Raw genomic sequence first — 20,007 nt, forward strand, 5'->3', positions numbered from 1 at the left:
TAACAATCAACTATTGACCTGCATAAGCTTCAAATTCAGTATCAGCTTTGGATCTTCTGCGTCTGATAGTTGAATACCTTGCTGATGTTTGCGGTGTTGCAACGTGGTGTTCATTAGAAAATGACTTGTGGCCATGAAGCTACAAGGTATCCAGTTTTTTCATCCTCATAAGCCTTGTCAGAGTCAGAATCATACTGTTCCTCCCTGCTCCCACAATGGATGTCAAAATATATTGGTCCAAGATACAGTGAACTCTCTTATTTGTATGCTTAATAGGGACATTTCCCAGACAGAGAGGTCAGATAGTGAAGATGTCAGTGGATTGGTCGAAGAATGGCCTTCTAAGAAAGACATAGGCCATATGTTTGAGTTTATAGCATGTTATGTTGCATGTGAAAGAGCTAATGTCTCAAAAAGTGTCCTGAGTCAGATTTTAGAATACTTGACATCACAAAATAATTTTCCAACTAGTGTTTCCTCTCATCACATAACTTCAACAAGAAGGGAGAAGCAGGGAACATAACAATTTACTGTTCCTCCCTGCTCCCACAATGGATGTCAAAATATATTGGTCCAAGATACAGTGAACTCTCTTATTTGTATGCTTAATAGGGACATTTCCCAGACAGAGAGGTCAGATAGTGAAGATGTCAGTGGATTGGTCGAAGAATGGCCTTCTAAGAAACACATAGGCCATATGTTTGAGTTTATAGCATGTTATGTTGCATGTGAAAGAGCTAATGTCTCAAAAAGTGTCCTGAGTCAGATTTTAGAATACTTGACATCACAAAATAATTTTCCAACTAGTGTTTCCTCTCATCACATAACTTCAACAAGAAGGGAGAAGCAGGGAACATAACAATTTACTGTTCCTCCCTGCTCCCACAATGGATGTCAAAATATATTGGTCCAAGATACAGTGAACTCTCTTATTTGTATGCTTAATAGGGACATTTCCCAGACGAGAGAGGTCGGATAGTGAAGATGTCGGTGGATTGGTCGAAGAATGGCCTTCTAAGAAAGACATAGGCCATATGTTTGAGTTTATAGCATGTTATGTTGCATGTGAAAGAGCTAATGTCTCAAAAAGTGTCCTGAGTCAGATTTTAGAATACTTGACATCACAAAATAATTTTCCAACTAGTGTTTCCTCTCATCACATAACTTCAACAAGAAGGGAGAAGCAGGGAACATAACAATTTACTGTTCCTCCCTCGCTCCCACAATGGATGTCAAAATATATTGGTCCAAGATACAGTGAACTCTCTTATTTGTATGCTTAATAGGGACATTTCCCAGACAGAGAGGTCAGATAGTGAAGATGTCAGTGGATTGGTCGAAGAATGGCCTTCTAAGAAAGACATAGGCCATATGTTTGAGTTTATAGCATGTTATGTTGCATGTGAAAGAGCTAATGTCTCAAAAAGTGTCCTGAGTCAGATTTTAGAATACTTGACATCACAAAATAATTTTCCAACTAGTGTTTCCTCTCATCACATAACTTCAACAAGAAGGGAGAAGCAGGGAACATAACAATTTACTGTTCCTCCCTGCTCCCACAATGGATGTCAAAATATATTGGTCCAAGATACAGTGAACTCTCTTATTTGTATGCTTAATAGGGACATTTCCCAGACAGAGAGGTCAGATAGTGAAGATGTCAGTGGATTGGTCGAAGAATGGCCTTCTAAGAAAGACATAGGCCATATGTTTGAGTTTATAGCATGTTATGTTGCATGTGAAAGAGCTAATGTCTCAAAAAGTGTCCCGAGTCGGATTTTAGAATACTTGACATCACAAAATAATTTTCCAACTAGTGTTTCCTCTCATCACATAACTTCAACAAGAAGGGAGAAGCAGGGAACATAACAATTTACCGTTCCTCCCTGCTCCCACAATGGATGTCAAAATATATTGGTCCAAGATACGGTGAACTCTCTTATTTGTATGCTTAATAGGGACATTTCCCGGACGGAGAGGTCGGATAGTGAAGATGTCGGTGGATTGGTCGAAGAATGGCCTTCTAAGAAAGACATAGGCCATATGTTTGAGTTTATAGCATGTTATGTTGCATGTGAAAGAGCTAATGTCTCAAAAAGTGTCCTGAGTCGATTTTAGAATACTTGACATCACAAAATAATTTTCCAACTAGTGTTTCCTCTCATCACATAACTTCAACAAGAAGGGAGAAGCAGGGAACATAACAATTTACTGTTCCTCCCTGCTCCCACAATGGATGTCAAAATATATTGGTCCAAGATACAGTGAACTCTCTTATTTGTATGCTTAATAGGGACATTTCCCAGACAGAGAGGTCAGATAGTGAAGATGTCAGTGGATTGGTCGAAGAATGGCCTTCTAAGAAACACATAGGCCATATGTTTGAGTTTATAGCATGTTATGTTGCATGTGAAAGAGCTAATGTCTCAAAAAGTGTCCTGAGTCAGATTTTAGAATACTTGACATCACAAAATAATTTTCCAACTAGTGTTTCCTCTCATCACATAACTTCAACTAGTGTTTCATCTAAATGATCTAAAAAGATTTCAACCATGAATTTAAAATATGGGATAAATATTGCCACCAGTCATTTCAAATCAATTGTTGTCAAATAGGGAAGTTTATTGATATGCTAAGGTTAAAAATTGTATCTTATTTAAAATTTACAAGAAAAAGAAAAAGGAAAAAGAAAAAGAAAAAAAAGAAACAAAACATGAGAGTTAAGGCGTGACGTGTAGGAAATTATTTGATTTGAGAAAAAAAGCTCGGTGGTTTAGTTGTTTCAAATGTTAGATCTGTTCAGTGGGGCTCATGGAACCTTTGGAAGTGGAATGCCAAAGGATGATCAGAGTCTTTGATGACAATGGAGATGGACGAATTGATTTCAAAGAATTTGTCAAAGAATTTAAATAATGACATTCAGTATTACTTTAGAAAAGCGAGTTTTACTCACGGAATATTGAGTTTAGACCATAATTTTCACCAAGCACTTATAATTCTTGCAAACACTAATACAAGTACATCTTTTCATAACATACCAACAACGAACAATAGGATCATTTGCCCTCACGATCAACAACAGATCAGTCTGCACAAAATGTGTAGACATCAACAACAACGTTGAATGTTCGTAGGTAGAAATTTTTGGAAGTCATCATTGCTTGAATCTGAGAAGTCTGAAATGTCACTTTCATCATCTAACGCAGTAATTTCATTAATAGACTTCATGGCTCGCTCTTGCGCCTTCCCCTTTAGATGCTTCCTAGCTTTTTGGACTGCATGAAAACGGTCTAACCGCCTTTGCATTTGATTGTTCTCTTGTTCAAGGCGAGCAAGTATGTTGGCAGGCTCATCTCTAGGTAACTCGGCTGAGCGTGCCTTAGGAACTCGTAACCCGTGCCATCGACAATACACCTCCAACTCACACCTCTTCTCGTATAGGGTTGACCATGGTGGTTCTGCTACGGTGAACTCCATTGCGGTGGTATCTGTACTTAGTTTTGTAGGTTTGCCGACCATGATGTGGCCAACGCTTCCAAGACTCTCGTACGTGTATATTGGCATATTAACGAAATCTCTCTTCTTTCCAACCCATTTCCCTCCATAGTGGTCTCGTGTATGTTTGTAGTTGTTGATCTGCTGGAACTTGTGATAATTCATTTGTTGAAGTAGATTGAAACTTGTTTCTACGTGTACGAGATGATGTTGAGGCATTGCGACTCATAGCTTACTCAACCTACAAAGTTAGTGGTGTAGGAATAAGAAAAGAATTGTGGTACATTTATAACCTCATTCCACTGTGTATTCAATAATAAAATTTAACATATTCAAGCTTGTCATGTCAATACAGGCTGGAAAACCACGATACGAATTTTTTGTTCAAATGTTCCCAATGTCATAGTGAGATTCTCTTATTCTAGGCGATAGTTGCGATTAATCCCTATGACTATTCAGCTGAACAGTATTCATGTGAAGAGTATTTAGCATGCTTGTGTTTCATCTGACATGAACTTGACAAGACAATACCGAGTTGTGTTAAATGCATCATAAACTTTTCAGGGGTCTTCTGCATCCTTGAAAACAGTGCATTGCAAAATGATGCAGATCTGTGTATTGACGTGAGTGTGAATGATATGACTAGATAGGGTTCAACAGTGCCGAGCTATTGAGCAGCATATGTAGCACTATGAATATCAGTGTAGCAATGGTGGACAGCTGACCCCCAAACTCGAGAATTTGTTTTAATAAATTTAGATTTTGAATAAGGGCTCTCAACCTAAACATGTTGTCTCCAATTATATATGTAAGTACACAAAGATGGATCTTCCTGACCAAAATGGAACAAAGTGGACTGAATGGACCAAATTAGACCAAATCAGACCAAATCAGACCAAATCAGACCAAATCAGACCAAATTAGACCAAATCAGACCAAATCAGACCAAATCAGACCGAATGAGACCGAATGAGACCAAATTAGACCAAATTAGACCAAATTAGACCAAATCAGACCAAATCATACCAAATCAGACCGAATGAGACCAAATCAGACCAAATCAGACCAAATTAGACCAAATCAGACCGAATGAGACCAAATCAGACCAAATCAGACCGAATGAGACCAAATCAGACCAAATGAGACCAAATCAGACCAAATCAGACCAAATGAGACCAAATGAGACCAAATCGGACCAAATTAGACCAAATCGACCAAATCGACCGAATTAGACCAAATTAGACCAAATCGAACCGAATGAGACCAAATCGACCAAATCGACCAAATCGAGACCAAATCATACCAAATCGACCGAATGAGACCGAATGAGACCAAATTAGACCAAATCAGACCGAATGAGACCAAATCAGACCAAATCAGACCAAATCATACCAAATCAGACCGAATGAGACCGAATGAGACCAAATTAGACCAAATCAGACCGAATGAGACCAAATCAGACCAAATCAGACCAAATCAGACCAAATCAGACCGAATGAGACCAAATTAGACCAAATCAGACCAAATCAGACCAAATTAGACCAAATCAGACCAAATCAGACCAAATCAGACCGAATGAGACCAAATTAGACCAAATCAGACCAAATCAGACCAAATTAGACCAAATCAGACCAAATCAGACCAAGTTCTATAATTCACAATATTGATAAATTAACTAAGTTATGTTAACTATCTACAAAATAAATGGTAAAACTCTGACACCCACACCCATAGACAACATACCCAACTACAATGACAATCAAATTATGCAAACCCTTACCTTAGATATGAATTTGCTGAGAGGGAAGAGCAGTGAGAGTGGACAATGTGGTTTTGTGAGAGTGAGTGGTGTGAGAGAGTTATGGTGTGAGAGAGTTATGGGTGACTGAGAGTTAGTGAGGGTGAGTGAGTGAGAGTTAGTGAGGCTGAGAGCTCTGTTTTAGGTTTTCTCTGTGTGTTACTGAGGGTGTGAGTTTCTGTGAGAGTTAATGCCACGGGCTGAGGGTTAAATACCGCTGCTTTAGCTGCAACCAAAAAAAAAAAAAAAAACAAAATCCCAGTAGAAATCGAGTCTTTGGAACTCGATTTCCACAATATTTTTGAGAATCCCACTGAAGAAAAAATCGAGCATTTTAAACTCGATTTCCACTATATTTTTGAAGCAAAAATCGAGCCTTTTAAACTTGATTTTCATAGAAAAGTATTGAAAAGGAAATTGAGTTTAAAAGCAAAAATCGATTTACACTGGCTTATGTTTTTTCTCATTGTGCGAAAAGGAATTATTATTATTTTTTTCCAAATTCAATAACTAATTCCCAAACACTATCAAATAACAAAAATTAAGGTAATCTTTAATGTTTAATTCCAACTTCTGCAATTAAATAGTTAAGTTTCTTTATATCATAGGCACGCTACTGGCCTTATATACATGGCTTATTATCAACAGAAGAATTTAGATTTTTGTATACATAAAATTATGCATATATTATTTGGAAGTCAAGAAGTTACAACATAAATAGCATAGGTATCTGAAAATTGTATCCATCATTTATTTGGAGACTCTTGCACCAATACAACAACAACATCACAGGTTATTAATTTGGTACACCAATACATTTTATGATAGGAAAAAGAAAAAAGAGAGCATAAATCTTTGAAGATGCCTCAAGACAGTTAACCACGAAATCAACGCCATATGTTGAAAGTTGTGCAAGTGTCCAGCGACCATATGTCCATAAATTTACATATTTCACACCGCTAGATAAAATCAAACATTGGGAAGAAATGTTGCTGATTTTGTCATCTTTTGGAGGTTCATATGCCGGCCGGTTTTCAAGTTCTGCTTCAGCAGCAACGAGATTGTCTTGAGCTTAATGATTCTTTCTTGACGACATTCTTCTTGCTCCTCAAGTCTTCCATTTCTTTATATTTTTCCCTCGTACTTGCACCCCCTATAGAAAATGTAAATGAACCTCCAAACCTAAGAATAAATACAATCGTGTGAGAAGAAACGTACAGCTTCTGTGAAAGATCACCAAGTATCTTTACGCAGCAAAATTTATAGCTGACTCGTCAAAAGTTATAAGATAGAACACTTACTTTAGCATACATTGTCCGCAATTTCACGAGTGAAGGTAAAATCAGGCGAAGACATAACCAAAATTCAGTTGTAATAATGTACCTGATTACAATTTTGATAATCGTCTTAACATGAGGAAGAAGGTGAAGACATAACCAAAATAGAACAGTTGTAAGTCTAAGACGAAGAGAAACTCACATTAACACCCGCTGAAGACAAATTTTTTGTCATCTCCTCTCCAAACTTGTCCTTTCCAATGGAGCCAATGTAGCCAATTGCACCATTACATTTTGAGCGTCCACAACTATCACACAAAAAAGGGAGACGAGGGTAGGGAGAATTGATCAATTCTATTTCATACAAATTTAGCCTAAAAAAACGTGAAAGATGTTTCTTGCAAATACGAAACCAAACCTGGGCAACTTTGATTGAATTCCAATGTAGCACCTAGAGTCTACTGTGTATGATATGAGTTCCCCATTACAAGCATCACTTTCATCCACCAGTATCACTCTTGTCTCCTAAATCCTCAGGTTTACATTCATTTACATTTTCTATAGGGGGTGCAAGTACGAGGGAAAAATATAAAGAAATGGAAGACTTGAGGAAGCTAGAAGAATCTCGTCAAGAAAGAATCATTAAAGCTAAAGAGAATCTCGTTGCTGCTGAAGCAAAACTTGAAAACCTGCCGCCATATGAACCTCCAAAAGATGACGAAATCAGCAACATTTCTACCCAATGTTTGATTTTATCTAGCGGTGTGGGATATGATGTGAGTTTATTGACATATGGTCGCTGGAGACTTGAACCACTTTCAATATATGGAGTTGATTTCGTGGTTAACTGTCTTGAGGCATCTTCACAATCATAAGGTCTCTTGGCAGGCTATTTTCAAAGTTTATTAGGGATGGAGGGACAAATCCAGCTTCAAATCCATATTTGCTATTGTCCTACAAAAATTAAGAGTGCGTACATTACATAATTGATGGAGCACTAAACAAGGCTATTTCCAATGGTCATGTGAGGATGTTTTTCTTCTTCTTTTTGAACAATGTTTCTTGGTAGACCCAACTCCCCCCAAAATCACAGTTTACATATTTCTGACTTTCTTCCCCGCATGCATTTTCCAATATGTGACTATGGAAACGTTGAAAACTCTTCTCACAACTAAAGCATGTCCATAGTTATAACTAATGAATGTCCACAAAATTATTAATTACGATGAAACTTAAGATAGATAGAGTAAGCAAACAAAATTATAATGAGAATGACAATTTTCACTCATTTAAACTAAAAGCAAAAATCTTGGTATGAAGAATTCAATCACAATAATTAAAATATGGAGGTACAACCCCCGTTGCATAACATTAAAAACTACTTTTTCCATTACAATCGTCAATCACTACTCTTCACAGGAACCAAGAAACTGAAGCTACTTAAAATTCAATTAACAGATCGAAGGTTTTATTGGCGGTGTGGGAAAAAATGTTGTTGATTTATAATATATATTAACGTGAAAATATTAACCACTATAGTTTGTGTCTCTGAAATATTAAAGTACCCAGGGAAATACAAAAACATGGAAGCCTATATAAGAAACCCCACATCCCACGACGATTAAATGTGCTAGACCCAAATTACTTTTCGAAAGAGGGAAAGAAAATAAGAATGTCCCAAATACATGCATATATATACATGACTCTAGGAAAAAGGGCTTTGGTATAATCACCCTAAAAAATTCAAACTTATAAATATGCTGCACGTATTTTGCTATTTAACTGGCTCTAACACAATTTTCAAGAGAATACCTAAATTACAGACTTGGGGTTTATAGGAGCAAGGAGAATGAGACATATAGAGAAAGCGAGCATATAAAATATTTAATATACCATTACTTATCAAAAATCTATATATATATATATATATATATATATATATATATATATATATTTAATTAACCATGTGTTCAAAACTATTCAATTAGGGAGGTCACTAAACTACACATCACAGCCGGGTAAATCTTAGTGAGCAATTTCTACCTTATCATATAAAAAGTTAAATTTCAGAAAAAAAATAAAAATAAAAATTTGTATCAGATTAATCGTTAGACATTTACATGGAAAGAAAGTTCTAAAAAATTGAACCATCTCTGTGCAGTGTTTATAAAATAATAATAGTAAGCAATAATCTATGAAACAAGATAGAACTGGAAAGTGATTTTGTCAGCTACTAGTGCTGCCTAGTAAATAATAATATTTCCAAATTCTAATTCAAATTTTAGTTAATGTAATAGAAAAAGCAAGAAAAATAATAATTAAATCGAAACATTGAAGATCCTACATATTTTAATCAATAACGATTTATGTATGTAGACATATGAAAGAAATACAGGATACATGGTTCTTGTTCAGTGTCGTTTCTCTTTCACTCTCAAATTACATTTGGAAACCTTACAAGTTGGGTTTGTAAAATATTGAGAATAATTATCTTTTAAAATAGCAGAACCCATGAATCTGTAGTAAGGTTGATATGGTGAACATATACCAATAACTTCGATAGTAACTCATCAAAAGCAAAAGTGATTTATAATGGAATAAACCAGCTACCTAAATTGAAAAAAGAAAAAAAGAAAAGAAAAGAAACTTGCAATAACATACAAAGAGATGGGAGTCACCTCAATGTGTAGAAGATATAATTCAGAATCTATATAACCAGGTTTTGTTCCATATGAAATATCCATCGTGGCACAACTTTATTAATCCAATGACCATAGTTTCTTGGGAAGCTTCATATCAATCTGCTACTCCCTGGGCTAACTGGAATGCAATTTTTTTTTTTTAAATTTCCTTCTGCACAGATGTATCCTGCATCAACCAAGATTTACATAAATAGAAGTACTAATTAAGGAACGAAAAATGAAAGACATAAATAAGAATTTACCAAAAATTTTGTTTATCATGTATGTATAAAAGATTAACCAATCTAATAGATAACCTTTCTGGTCCCGGTGATGATTCGGATCCATTAGCTTGATCCTCGTGCTTAAGAGATGCATAAACCAGGTATGGGGCAATAAATGTGCATCTTTAGGGAACATTATTGATGAACGAACGAGAACAAAACAAAACAAAACAAAACCTACTAGACTATGAAAAATCTGTTTCGGCGGGAATCCGAAACAACAACAACCACCACCCAAAGAAGTTAAGAAACTTAAACATGTGCAAACCAAGTGAGTTAATCCGAGACTATTTGACTTGGGACGGTAATTAATAAAAAAGTAGAACAAAACCTCCAAGATGGCGGCGGCTTGAGCAAGCCGAAGGGGTCTTTCAACGGCGAGTAGACGTGTTGATGCCCCGACTCTCTCACTGTCTTCACGGCAAGGTACAATACTTGAAACCTGCACAATTTCCAAATTTAGATATAAAAGAGAAACGAGATAGAAGGAAATGGGTGTGAGAGATCCGAAATAGTGGGAAATTCGGCGATGCTAACGTACCGCTTTTTAAGAGCAACATATGATTTTTTTTTTGAGAGAGTATAATACACAAAAGATAAGTGCACTCAAATAAGGGATTGGGGAAAGAGAGAATTACAATTAGAGGAAGCCCAACAAAAATAACGGGTTACATACATGGCTAGCCAACATGTACAACAACAGATTATATGCGGCCCCTGCCCAGGCAGCCTTAGTGACCACTCCGGTTGCTTTGATTATTTGCGAACTTTATGGAAAAATCACATATAATCTTGGAACATATTGAAGCGTAACAATTACTGCAAGGGCATTGTTGTTATGATCAAGTTGGGACCTTCTTGTTGCCGGTATAATAAACCGGATCACCATCTGCATAAATAATTTCAATCAGTTGTGCTTTGACTTTATCACTTGGAAAGTTTTTGGAGCAAAACAAGAAAAACAAAATCATGATAAACTTTAGATAAAAAATGGCAATCATACATCTCATTGTTGAAACAAAGAAACCATACCCACTTCATAGCTTGCCACGATACGGGAAGAGGAAATTTTAGCTATGGTAATCTAATGCGGATACATTTCAAATGTTAATTCCCTTTTTAAAACTTCATGCCTACCAATGAAGAAAATTAAGAACATAATAGATTTTTACAAAGTGAGCATGATCACCATTATTTCATGCAAACATGACAATAAGTTTGAGATTTCATATATATAGCTACATGACTGGCTCCTAACAGAAAAACCAAGTATGTGGATGGTCCTGAGAACTTGAATGGAATAAAACCATCCAATCAAAGCGACTAAGGCTCCTCTTCAAAATTATGAAGTGCATACAAAAGCAAATATCCAAGGTATGGGGTGATCAATGAGCAAACCCCGGTGGAACCGATTGGTTCCGTAAAGTTGAAAAGGAAGTGCCGTCAGAGACCTTATCCTTTTCAATTGGCATTATATACTACCAATCTAGGTTGGCTCAACCCAACCAAACCCAGCACATGAACACCCTAAGGAATTGATAGAGTATTGTTCAAAGTTCAAGGAATGTAGTGGTAATGAAATTCCTTCACCATCTGGTTCACAGTTCTACAAGACGGTTAAGGGAATTCAAGGTTTTCCACACCTAGCTCATCCTCAAATCTTTGGCAGCTAGTTTTTCAAATTGTATGAGCTATCAAGCTGTATCCTGCGAAGGGAATTCTAGGGTAGATCACTTGCTTACATGGTTCTTCAGCACAAGATGTTTGCCTTTTCTGTTTGATAGAATAGGGATTTCCTCTAAATTCTGGGCAACACATGCATGAATCAAAAGGGAATCAACAAAACAGGGCAAGGATGACAAAAACTTACCAAAGGGAAGCTCAGTCAATGTGGTTGGTTTCGCACGTAATCCATATTTCTTGCAGCGTTCATTTAGACCTTTTACTAGTTCATCAGGATCTGATTGGATACGATCAGTGTGAACCTGAAATTTGCAGTTGAAAATGAACATAAACAAGTTTTAAATAGGCCTGCACCAGACCAAATTTGTGAAGACATACCTGAAGAATGCCATCAGCACTGCCATCTTGTTCCATCTTAACAATGGCCTGATAAAGCTCCATTTTCCTCTCCTACAAATATAAAGCATAAGATTGTTTAACATAAATCTAACAAAAGGACCAGCACAATGACACACTTTTAATACTTTAATGATCAATGGCAGGCCATTTATAGGTCATTCATGAAAAGAAATTATGGCTACCTGTAAATCACGAAATGTTGCTTCTTCAATAGTTAACTTGGAGGCTACATCTCCACTTTGCTTGTATTTCTCTTCATATTTCTTGAGAAAACTCAGTAGCAAAATAGGCAGTGGAGAAGGCAAAACATGAATGATTTATAGCATCAATTATTACCTGTAGTTGTGAAAATCGGATATTGTTCATGGTAAGAATAACCCGCACTTCATACAAGGCACCAGCCAATATCCGAATGGATAGATATTCAAAGAAATTCTGCAAGAGAAGTTTTTGCCTATCCAACTTTTCACTGTAACTTTCTAAGTTAGGAAACCAAAGCACACACTTCACTATCCAAGTTTAATGCACCATAAAACTTTTGAGATTTTATGTACACCATATTTTAAACATTCAACGTTGTGAAAAGGGGCTCCCGAAATATTTGATTTTAATACAGAGGTAAAGAGTCTCCAACGTTAATCATTCAATCAAATATGATGTGTGTGAGTGTATGAAATATGATACCTTAAAAATGCAGTTAGCAGACTCAAATATCACTCACCTGGGAACTGCAGACATCAAAGGGAGCATCATCTGCAAGAACATCGTCCAAACGAGACTGCGAACAAAACATGGAACACAAATCAAAGTTATTTCAGCTGTCTTAACAAAGTACATAAAAACTTCTATTGAAGCAACAGCCAAAATTTCAGCTTGCTCAAAAACAAATTCGGAGTTGATGTCACTTATCCATGCAATCATGACAAACGGTAGTGTTTATGTCCGGATATGACACTTGACACAATCCTCATTTGATCAAGTGCAATACTAGATAAGCTCAATTGGAAAGCGGACATGTATGTGGACATATAAGGAAATTCATTTAACTAGCTACAAAACCGCAATTACCTCATAACAGTCTCCACATATGAGGCGGGCAGAAATGTAAATTTTTTACGACGCCGATGATGGTCGGCATCACCATTATAGCGTGTACGACAATCTTCTATCTGCATAATAAATAAAAACAATGTTAAGATGGTTGATGACAACACATGTAGCAACAGAAATACTCGAATACAATAAATCGCCTCACACAACTAACAAACTAACTACCATGATGATTAGCTAGACAGCCTCACCCAACCACAATCCGGCATTAAGCATAACTGAACCCATTAATGTCAATATGTCCACACAAAAAAGTGGACCAATAAAAATAGTAAAATGGTGATATGAAGTACTTACTGAGCCTTCTGCTATATCAACACCAACATAATACCCAACTTTTGCCTTATCCCATTTGATGAGATCACCACCCCGGTGAATGTTAAAGAAAATAAAAAAATTGCTTAATGTCTACACTTTTTGGGTAGGGAGGTAAAACACAATTGCAATGGAATAAAGAACCTATAATACCTTGCCACAGGCAAGGTCAAGAACAGCATCTCCTCGTCGAGCATAGAGTTGAATTAGAACACTTTTAATCTGTTTATCAAAATAAGGAACGACAACAAATAAAGACAATGCATACTCATAACAATCACAAGCTCATAGCATGTTACATGAATTGACAAGATATACCCAATTGTTAAGTTTCTTTAAGTGAATGATTGGACTAGCTTCTCTTTCTTCCAGAGTCTGATTTGTCCTTGCACTGTAATGCTCGGCCACTTTCCAAGCAAAAATCTTGGTGCTTTCATCCTCTAAAAATTGTGAGTCGCCTAACACCACAAAGTAAAACACTTAAAAAGCTAAAATAAGAACTTAATACTCAATGAAGCTTTTATGAAACTGCAAGCAAGGGAAGGAAGAACTCAAAGTTTCTATCTTTAATTCTTCATTGTTTGGAAAGAGAGAAGCAAAACAGCTTACACTAGACAAACTCTGATACAAAGGTTGGTGTAATTCAAGTAACTTTTTTATTAACTGCATTCATTTAATTGGATTTGTCGTCTAAACCAAATAACGTATAACACCAAAAGCCCAAGGCTCAATTTCATTGTTTGCTTTCTCAACTACCAAACAATAGGAGGATTTCTTGTAGGATCAATATAAAGGATTACATTTTCTTGATTTGTTCTCAATGAAGGTTTCTCAATAATGAACAGAAAAGGAATCTGATTCTATGTTTTTCAGCCTATTGGGCGGGGCATGGGAGGCAAATAGAACCAGCCAAAGCAAAGGTATATATTGCTATAATTGATTAATAAGAATGTAAGCACCACAAAATTGTTCAGATCAGAACATGTAAAGACATCTTCTCGAGAATTCATCAATCCACAACATAAATACCATAGAGAAAAGCAAAAATTCTGATATTGGAACATAAATACCATAAAGAAAGAATTAAATTCTGAAATTAGAACATAATGACCACCAGCATGGGATTCAATCCTTGAGCTATCCTCTACCTCTTATTTAGGTAGGGAGGAAATGGCATTTGATCCGAGGATCATTTGCAAAAGGAAAATGAAAAAACACACACAAAACGGAACCGACGGCAGCAAAAAAAGACTGTTTTGTAATAATTTTTTGCTAAGCAATTAACCCATTGGCTAATACAAAACTAATCTCGGAACTCGAGATCACCAATTTGTTGAGTCACAACTTTCAAGCATCAATTACTAAAGTAAAACCTGTTCTTTGGGCAGAAACTAAGCATCCAAGGGTATAGGCAAATGTTAATTAGATGTACTTAGGCTTGGCAGCCCAAGACTTTACCATAGTAGCAGACAATGGCCATTGATTTAACCGCCAAAGTCAGAGTAGTTGCTTACCTTCTTCTACACCCGCATCACTGTCATTTTGGCCCCCTTCAACCACTCGTTCCCATCACCTACTTCGAAAAATGTAGGTTAAAACCATATTGATCTCCATAATAATATCATTAAGTAATCAATAGTAGATTGAAATGTGAAAAGAGGAATACCACTAGTTATAAAGTGTGTTGTTTCACATTTAGCTTTGAGTTACCTTTTTTGAATCTTATGCCGTCTAGTATAATAAGGAGGAGGTCTTGCATGTCCTTCGTCAGATGCCTCGGGCCCAGCATTGTGTCCATGTTTGTGCCCCCCTGTCCCACAAGGAGGTGCCTTTGATATGCGTTTCGGCCGACCTTCTGCCACTTGCGGGTAACCCAACGATCTGCTCGGCTGAACATGGGGTAGGTCGATGGGCGAAGACGGGGCGTGATGGACTGTGGGAGGGTGGCTCCTGCTGCATGTCAGGTGGAGTTGGATCAATACCCAGGTCAAAGGATGGAATGGGTAACAGCTGAGGAAATGACCGTGGAGTAGATGGACGAATGTCAGACCCAGGACAAGGATGTGGGGTGGGTGTCAGTATGGTGGGGCGAGTAGATGGATGTGGGGTGGGTGAAGGAATGGTGGGGGTAGGGGATAGATGTGGGGTGGATGATGGGATGGTAGGGCTAGGGGATGGATGTGGGGTGGATGGAGAAGGATCGGGGGTAGGGACAACCCGAGGGCTAGCAACAGGCGGACGAGGGCGACATCCAGCCGGGGTTGTGCTCGTGCTTGGGCCCGTTGGAGTAGGTGCCTCCTCATTCGGGGCCTCAGGAATAGGAGGTTGTACACGTTCAATTGCATGCACTGCCGTTAGGACCTCAGTAATGTCCTTGTGGTCCTCTGTGCCCACTAGGTGACGCCTCAACAAACGGATGTATCCCTCAATCTGCACATGGAAAAACCACACATATTAGTAATGCAATACCAAATCAACAATGCCAATCGATAATAAAATAAATGTTGGTTTAGAATTGGTTGTGCTAGTAATAATTGCAAATTATAGAAAGACCAAGTGCTAAGCAAAAAATGTGATAGTATACTGTTATCTAAACAGTGGTTTCATGCTATTTCAATATGGTAAGATGTAGAAGACATTGAGAAGTTACCAGCAGAGTCACTATAGCACCAGGCCTATCTATGAACCTCCGAGTTATCCTTTTGAACCAGTCATGGTACTCGTGCTGTGGAGGCATATCACCAAGCACTGCTTCACAACGTCGTTGAAGGCGATTACTCCACTCATCGATATGCACAGCATGCTTTCGCGTCCAATCAACACCGACCTTCCCCCTCAAATCAATGCCATGAAGCACAGTGTCGGTGTCAACATTGCGAGGAATTTCTTGGATCATCCCAAATTGACGAACGACACGATCCGGTGTATGTTTTTCTACTAGGTGGAAACATACAAGCGGCACCGTTGCCGTCCACACGGCCCTCCCTGCAACGCACCATGGCGGAAGGTCCTCTAACTCAGCTTCATATGGCTGCCACACCACCTACAACAGCCAAAAAACAAGTACACAACACGTTAGGTAGCAATGTTTATATTTCAAATCCCCTCAATCCAATATCTTGTTCCTAAACATGTAAAACAATGCATTTTCATACCTGGCCTGGCAACATTGAAGCTATTTGCTCGCGATATCTGTCCCTGAAGATGTGGGCGGGCCTATTTTTCTTGTTTGGGACCCACAACCACCTACAATCAGTTGCAATAGATCAATATCTCGATTATTTCGTACAGAGATAATTCCAATGTTATAACTACTAAGATCATCTTATAGATATTTACTTAATTAATAATAACAATAGAATAAGAAACTCGATTATAAAAAACAAAGCACATACAAGCCACATGACAATCACAAAATTGGAGTATATTAACGTAATCATATATATTGAACCTCCATTTGAAATTTACACAATGTTGACATAAAAAATTGCTAGAAGCCTTTAAAATAAAGAAATAAAAGCAAGTTACATTATTATAAGCTTAGGGAATGATCGCATAATGTAGATGACGTGCATGAGGTAAAGACTTACTTCAAGGACAATGGACCACGCACTGGAGGACCATAAGCACCCACTGGCGGACCATGCTCAACTGCGGGGCACAAATAGGGGAACCTGGCCCATGCCCAATACTGGAGTAACAGTAAGCACCCACCAATCTGACTAGTGTCTTCGCTTGCCCTGCATAGCTCTCGGTATAACCATGCAAGGCAAGCACTTCCCCAACTGTACCTTCGTGGATTACGAAGGTCTTCCAACTGTTGCACCCACATTAGATGCACCCTATCGCCGGATTTGTCCATGAATATTGTGTCCCCCAATAGCGCTAGGATGTAGCATCGTGCATACTTATGCAGCTGGTCCTCTTCAGCATTAGGCGGCAATGGATCGGCAACTTGCTCCAACAGCCGGTTGATGAGAATCCTCTGACCAGTAAGTTGCTTATGGTTGTCTTGATTTATAGGTTGAAAGCCAAGGAAGTCCCGGCACACATCCACCCAAGTTTTCTGCGTGCTCCCTGTTATAGCGTCACCATCAACAGGAAGCCCGAGAAGAACCTCCACATCCTGTAATGTGATGGTGATCTCACCATGTGGCATGTGAAAGGTGTGAGTCTCGGGCCGCCATCGCTCCACTAAGGCAGTTATCAAACCGTGGTCAATCTCTCTACCCGGGATCCAAAGGAGTCCCTCCAAACCAACTGCCTTGATGATGTTCCTGACTCGGTCGTCCACCATTGGCTCTCGATTGGAGAACTCTGAACTACGGCTACGGCAGGTAACAGATCCTGGATCCTGCACAGGATCAAACCATGGATTAATATATGGATGGCATATGCATGTACATTGTATAAATTAAATGCATGTACATTAGTTAAATCTTTAGTTTTATGTTTTACCTGCCCATTCCAAATGGCTTCGGACCGATGCTTGAGCTGCTTTGACAACACCGACCTGTCAATGGGTCCAGGCTCTGTATAGTCAATCCGCCCAGCATTTGCAGCAGCCATACTACACAAAAATGATAAGCAGTTAGTTTGAGAAATGAACACACAATATGCTTATGGAAGTAGGTATAACTAAACAAAACATCATTGATCCCTATCTCGCCAAATTTACTCCCACAACCCTAATCCATAAAAGGACTAATGCTGAAATCATAAATGGCATAAAATCATCACAAAAACTGAAATCTTATTGATTTTTTTTTTTCCAGTCCTAAAACAGCCTACAGTTATGATAAATCAAAGCATAATTACATTCCACAACTGACTGCTAGACCTTTTTTATATCTTTGGGTAGTGAATCACTTATTTAGTTGGTAGTGGACCTCACAATGTTTTGTGGATGTTCCAAAATAGATTGCCCGATGAGTTTTCCTTCATAATTTTCTCCATCTCATATTGAGAGAGACCTGTTAGATCAATATATACAGACCTTGTGCAAAGATCAGGTCCTCCGTAGCAAACTTGACTGATGACTCCATCAAATAACTATCAAGGAAGAAGCATGTATTGATAGTTACATGTTACTTACAAGTAATATATCTCAAGATTAGCTTAAAATTTTCACTGTTTATGGCTTCTTTCCTGATGATTTTAAGGTAAACACTATCTCTATTGTACTTATATTTTTTTTTTCCCTCATAAATTTCTAGCATATATTTTTGCACAATAGCCACTTCAATAAGACAGTATTTAGCAAGATAGTATTCCTAGCAATATATACATTGCATAATACCAACCAAATTCAGCTAACTGCTATAAAAAGTTTTTTTTTTTTTCAAATGCTCAATGCCAAAATATATCCTAATACCCTAACAACTCCTTCATGCATATTTAGTGCCAAATACTCAGTACTTATCACCAAATTACACTCACCTATTCCATTTAGGGTGGTCAGTTGTACACCACCACCAATTTGCTTTGGCCGGGATGTAAGTAACCATAGCTCAGTTCAAAACAAAATGGTACATAGAATCCACATAGCTCTCAACATCCAAGAGGAAAGAACCAAAAGTAACTGCCTCCAAGACAAGTCTCTTTAAACCACCAAAGCTAATCTTGATGGGTTCATCCTTCGAAGAATCCACTGTTCCCTGTGGGGTTATGACAATCTCGGGTCTTCCAAATAGCGATATTGAATTTATGGTAAAACCTTAGCCTTTACAGCATCAGGAACCAAAGAGAACTAAAACCCCCAAATTGAATTTTTGACCCTTGAACACAAACTACTTTTAAGTAATGGGAATTGGGTTTTTCTTATTTTGGTGAGTAAAATTGATGAGATAGTGAAATTGAAGACATGGGTATTGTTTTTCTCTAGTTCAATTTCTCGGTAACCAAACAGAATAATTTTATTTTGCACAAAAAAAAAAAACAAACCTGATGGAAAATGGTGTGGAGGCAGTGGAGGCGCAGAGCAAACCGCGTAGCCTGATGGAAAATGGTGTGGAGGCAGTGGAGGCGCAGAGCAAACCGCGTAGCCTGATGGAAAATGGTGGAGACTGGTGAGTACGAAGAGGGTGAGTGAGTGAGAGTGGAGAGGGTGAGCGAGTGAGAGAGGCTGAGGTTCGGTGTGTGAGAGTGAGGGAGAGTGAGAGAGAGTGAGAGAGAGGGAGAGTGACAGAGAGTCTGTTGTGTTAGAGAGAGAGGAGAGCTGTGTGAGAGGCGTTAAATTTGAAAAAAACCCAAATTTAAATCGAGTCTCACAAACTCGGTTTCTCATTTTCCACGTGGCACAACCACGTCAGATCCAGATGGCCACGTCACATAAATCGAGTCTCTAAGACTCGATTTACAGGTGGAGGCCACCTGGCAAAAACGCCACATCAAACAGACAAAACCGAGCCTTAAAGACTCGATTTTTAGCTCAAAATCCAGCGCCTAAGACTCGAGATGTTAGTTTATAATATACTTTGCAAACCGGGCCTGCTAACTATATAGTTAGCAACTGAGGGTTATTTTGCTATTTCGTCCCAATAATTGTTAAAACATACTCACCCTGGTGCCCCACACATCTAATACAAAACACTATTTGATTTCTGCTATGAAAAATAATGTGAACTGCTACCCGATTTTCACCAATAAAAATATCAAATTAAAGAAATATTTGCGCATCGACCACAAGTCTTTGTTTTATGATTATGTGTTGTGATTAGGAACTTGCTTTCACTAGACGACAGACTAGCAACATTGTTCCTAAATGACTCCAATCTGATAGGAGTAATGAGATCTAGATCGTAAATTGGGCTGTAAAAGTATATAGTGTCCTGGGGTTTTCAACTTTATTCCAAAGATATGTCTTTAATGATCCACAGTTTTCCAAAATAATTTTCCAAAACACAAAACACGTTTTCTAATCTTTCAACATTTCCCTGCTTGTGAAAATAATTGTTGTACCGGTG

At 37.9% G+C, this 20,007-nt stretch overlaps 1 protein-coding gene and 1 long non-coding RNA gene across 2 annotated transcripts; both read right to left on the bottom strand.

Annotated features, from left to right (window-relative positions):
- Positions 1-6,252: 6,252 nt before the first annotated feature.
- Positions 6,253-7,218, bottom strand: LOC142621814 (uncharacterized). The gene is made up of 4 exons (XR_012841841.1): positions 6,989-7,218; positions 6,773-6,878; positions 6,595-6,676; positions 6,253-6,475 (listed from the first exon to the last, which is right to left on the bottom strand). It is a non-coding gene; the product is annotated as an uncharacterized LOC142621814 (long non-coding RNA).
- A 9,624-nt stretch (positions 7,219-16,842) lies between these two features.
- LOC142625755 (serine/threonine-protein phosphatase 7 long form homolog) lies at positions 16,843-17,611 on the bottom strand. Its single transcript, XM_075799468.1, has 3 exons — positions 17,501-17,611; positions 16,998-17,396; positions 16,843-16,884 (listed from the first exon to the last, which is right to left on the bottom strand). Exons 1-3 carry the CDS (start codon positions 17,609-17,611, stop codon positions 16,843-16,845), a joined length of 552 nt encoding a protein of 183 aa, XP_075655583.1.
- Positions 17,612-20,007: the final 2,396 nt, after the last annotated feature.

Source organism: Castanea sativa, chromosome 1, assembly GCF_040712315.1.
Source record: "Castanea sativa cultivar Marrone di Chiusa Pesio chromosome 1, ASM4071231v1".
Lineage (NCBI taxonomy): Eukaryota > Viridiplantae > Streptophyta > Magnoliopsida > Fagales > Fagaceae > Castanea > Castanea sativa.

Excerpts from the sequence above, each read along its gene's own strand:
- LOC142625755 (XM_075799468.1), bottom strand. The coding sequence starts at position 17,611 with ATGGCTGCTGCAAATGCTGGGCGGATTGACTATACAGAGCCTGGACCC. Across the intron at positions 17,397-17,500 it reads AAGCCATTTGGAATGGGCAG|GATCCAGGATCTGTTACCTG; the intron begins GTAAAACATAAA and ends GATCCTGTGCAG. Across the intron at positions 16,885-16,997 it reads TCAACCGGCTGTTGGAGCAA|GGTGCATCTAATGTGGGTGC; the intron begins GTTGCCGATCCA and ends ATCCGGCGATAG.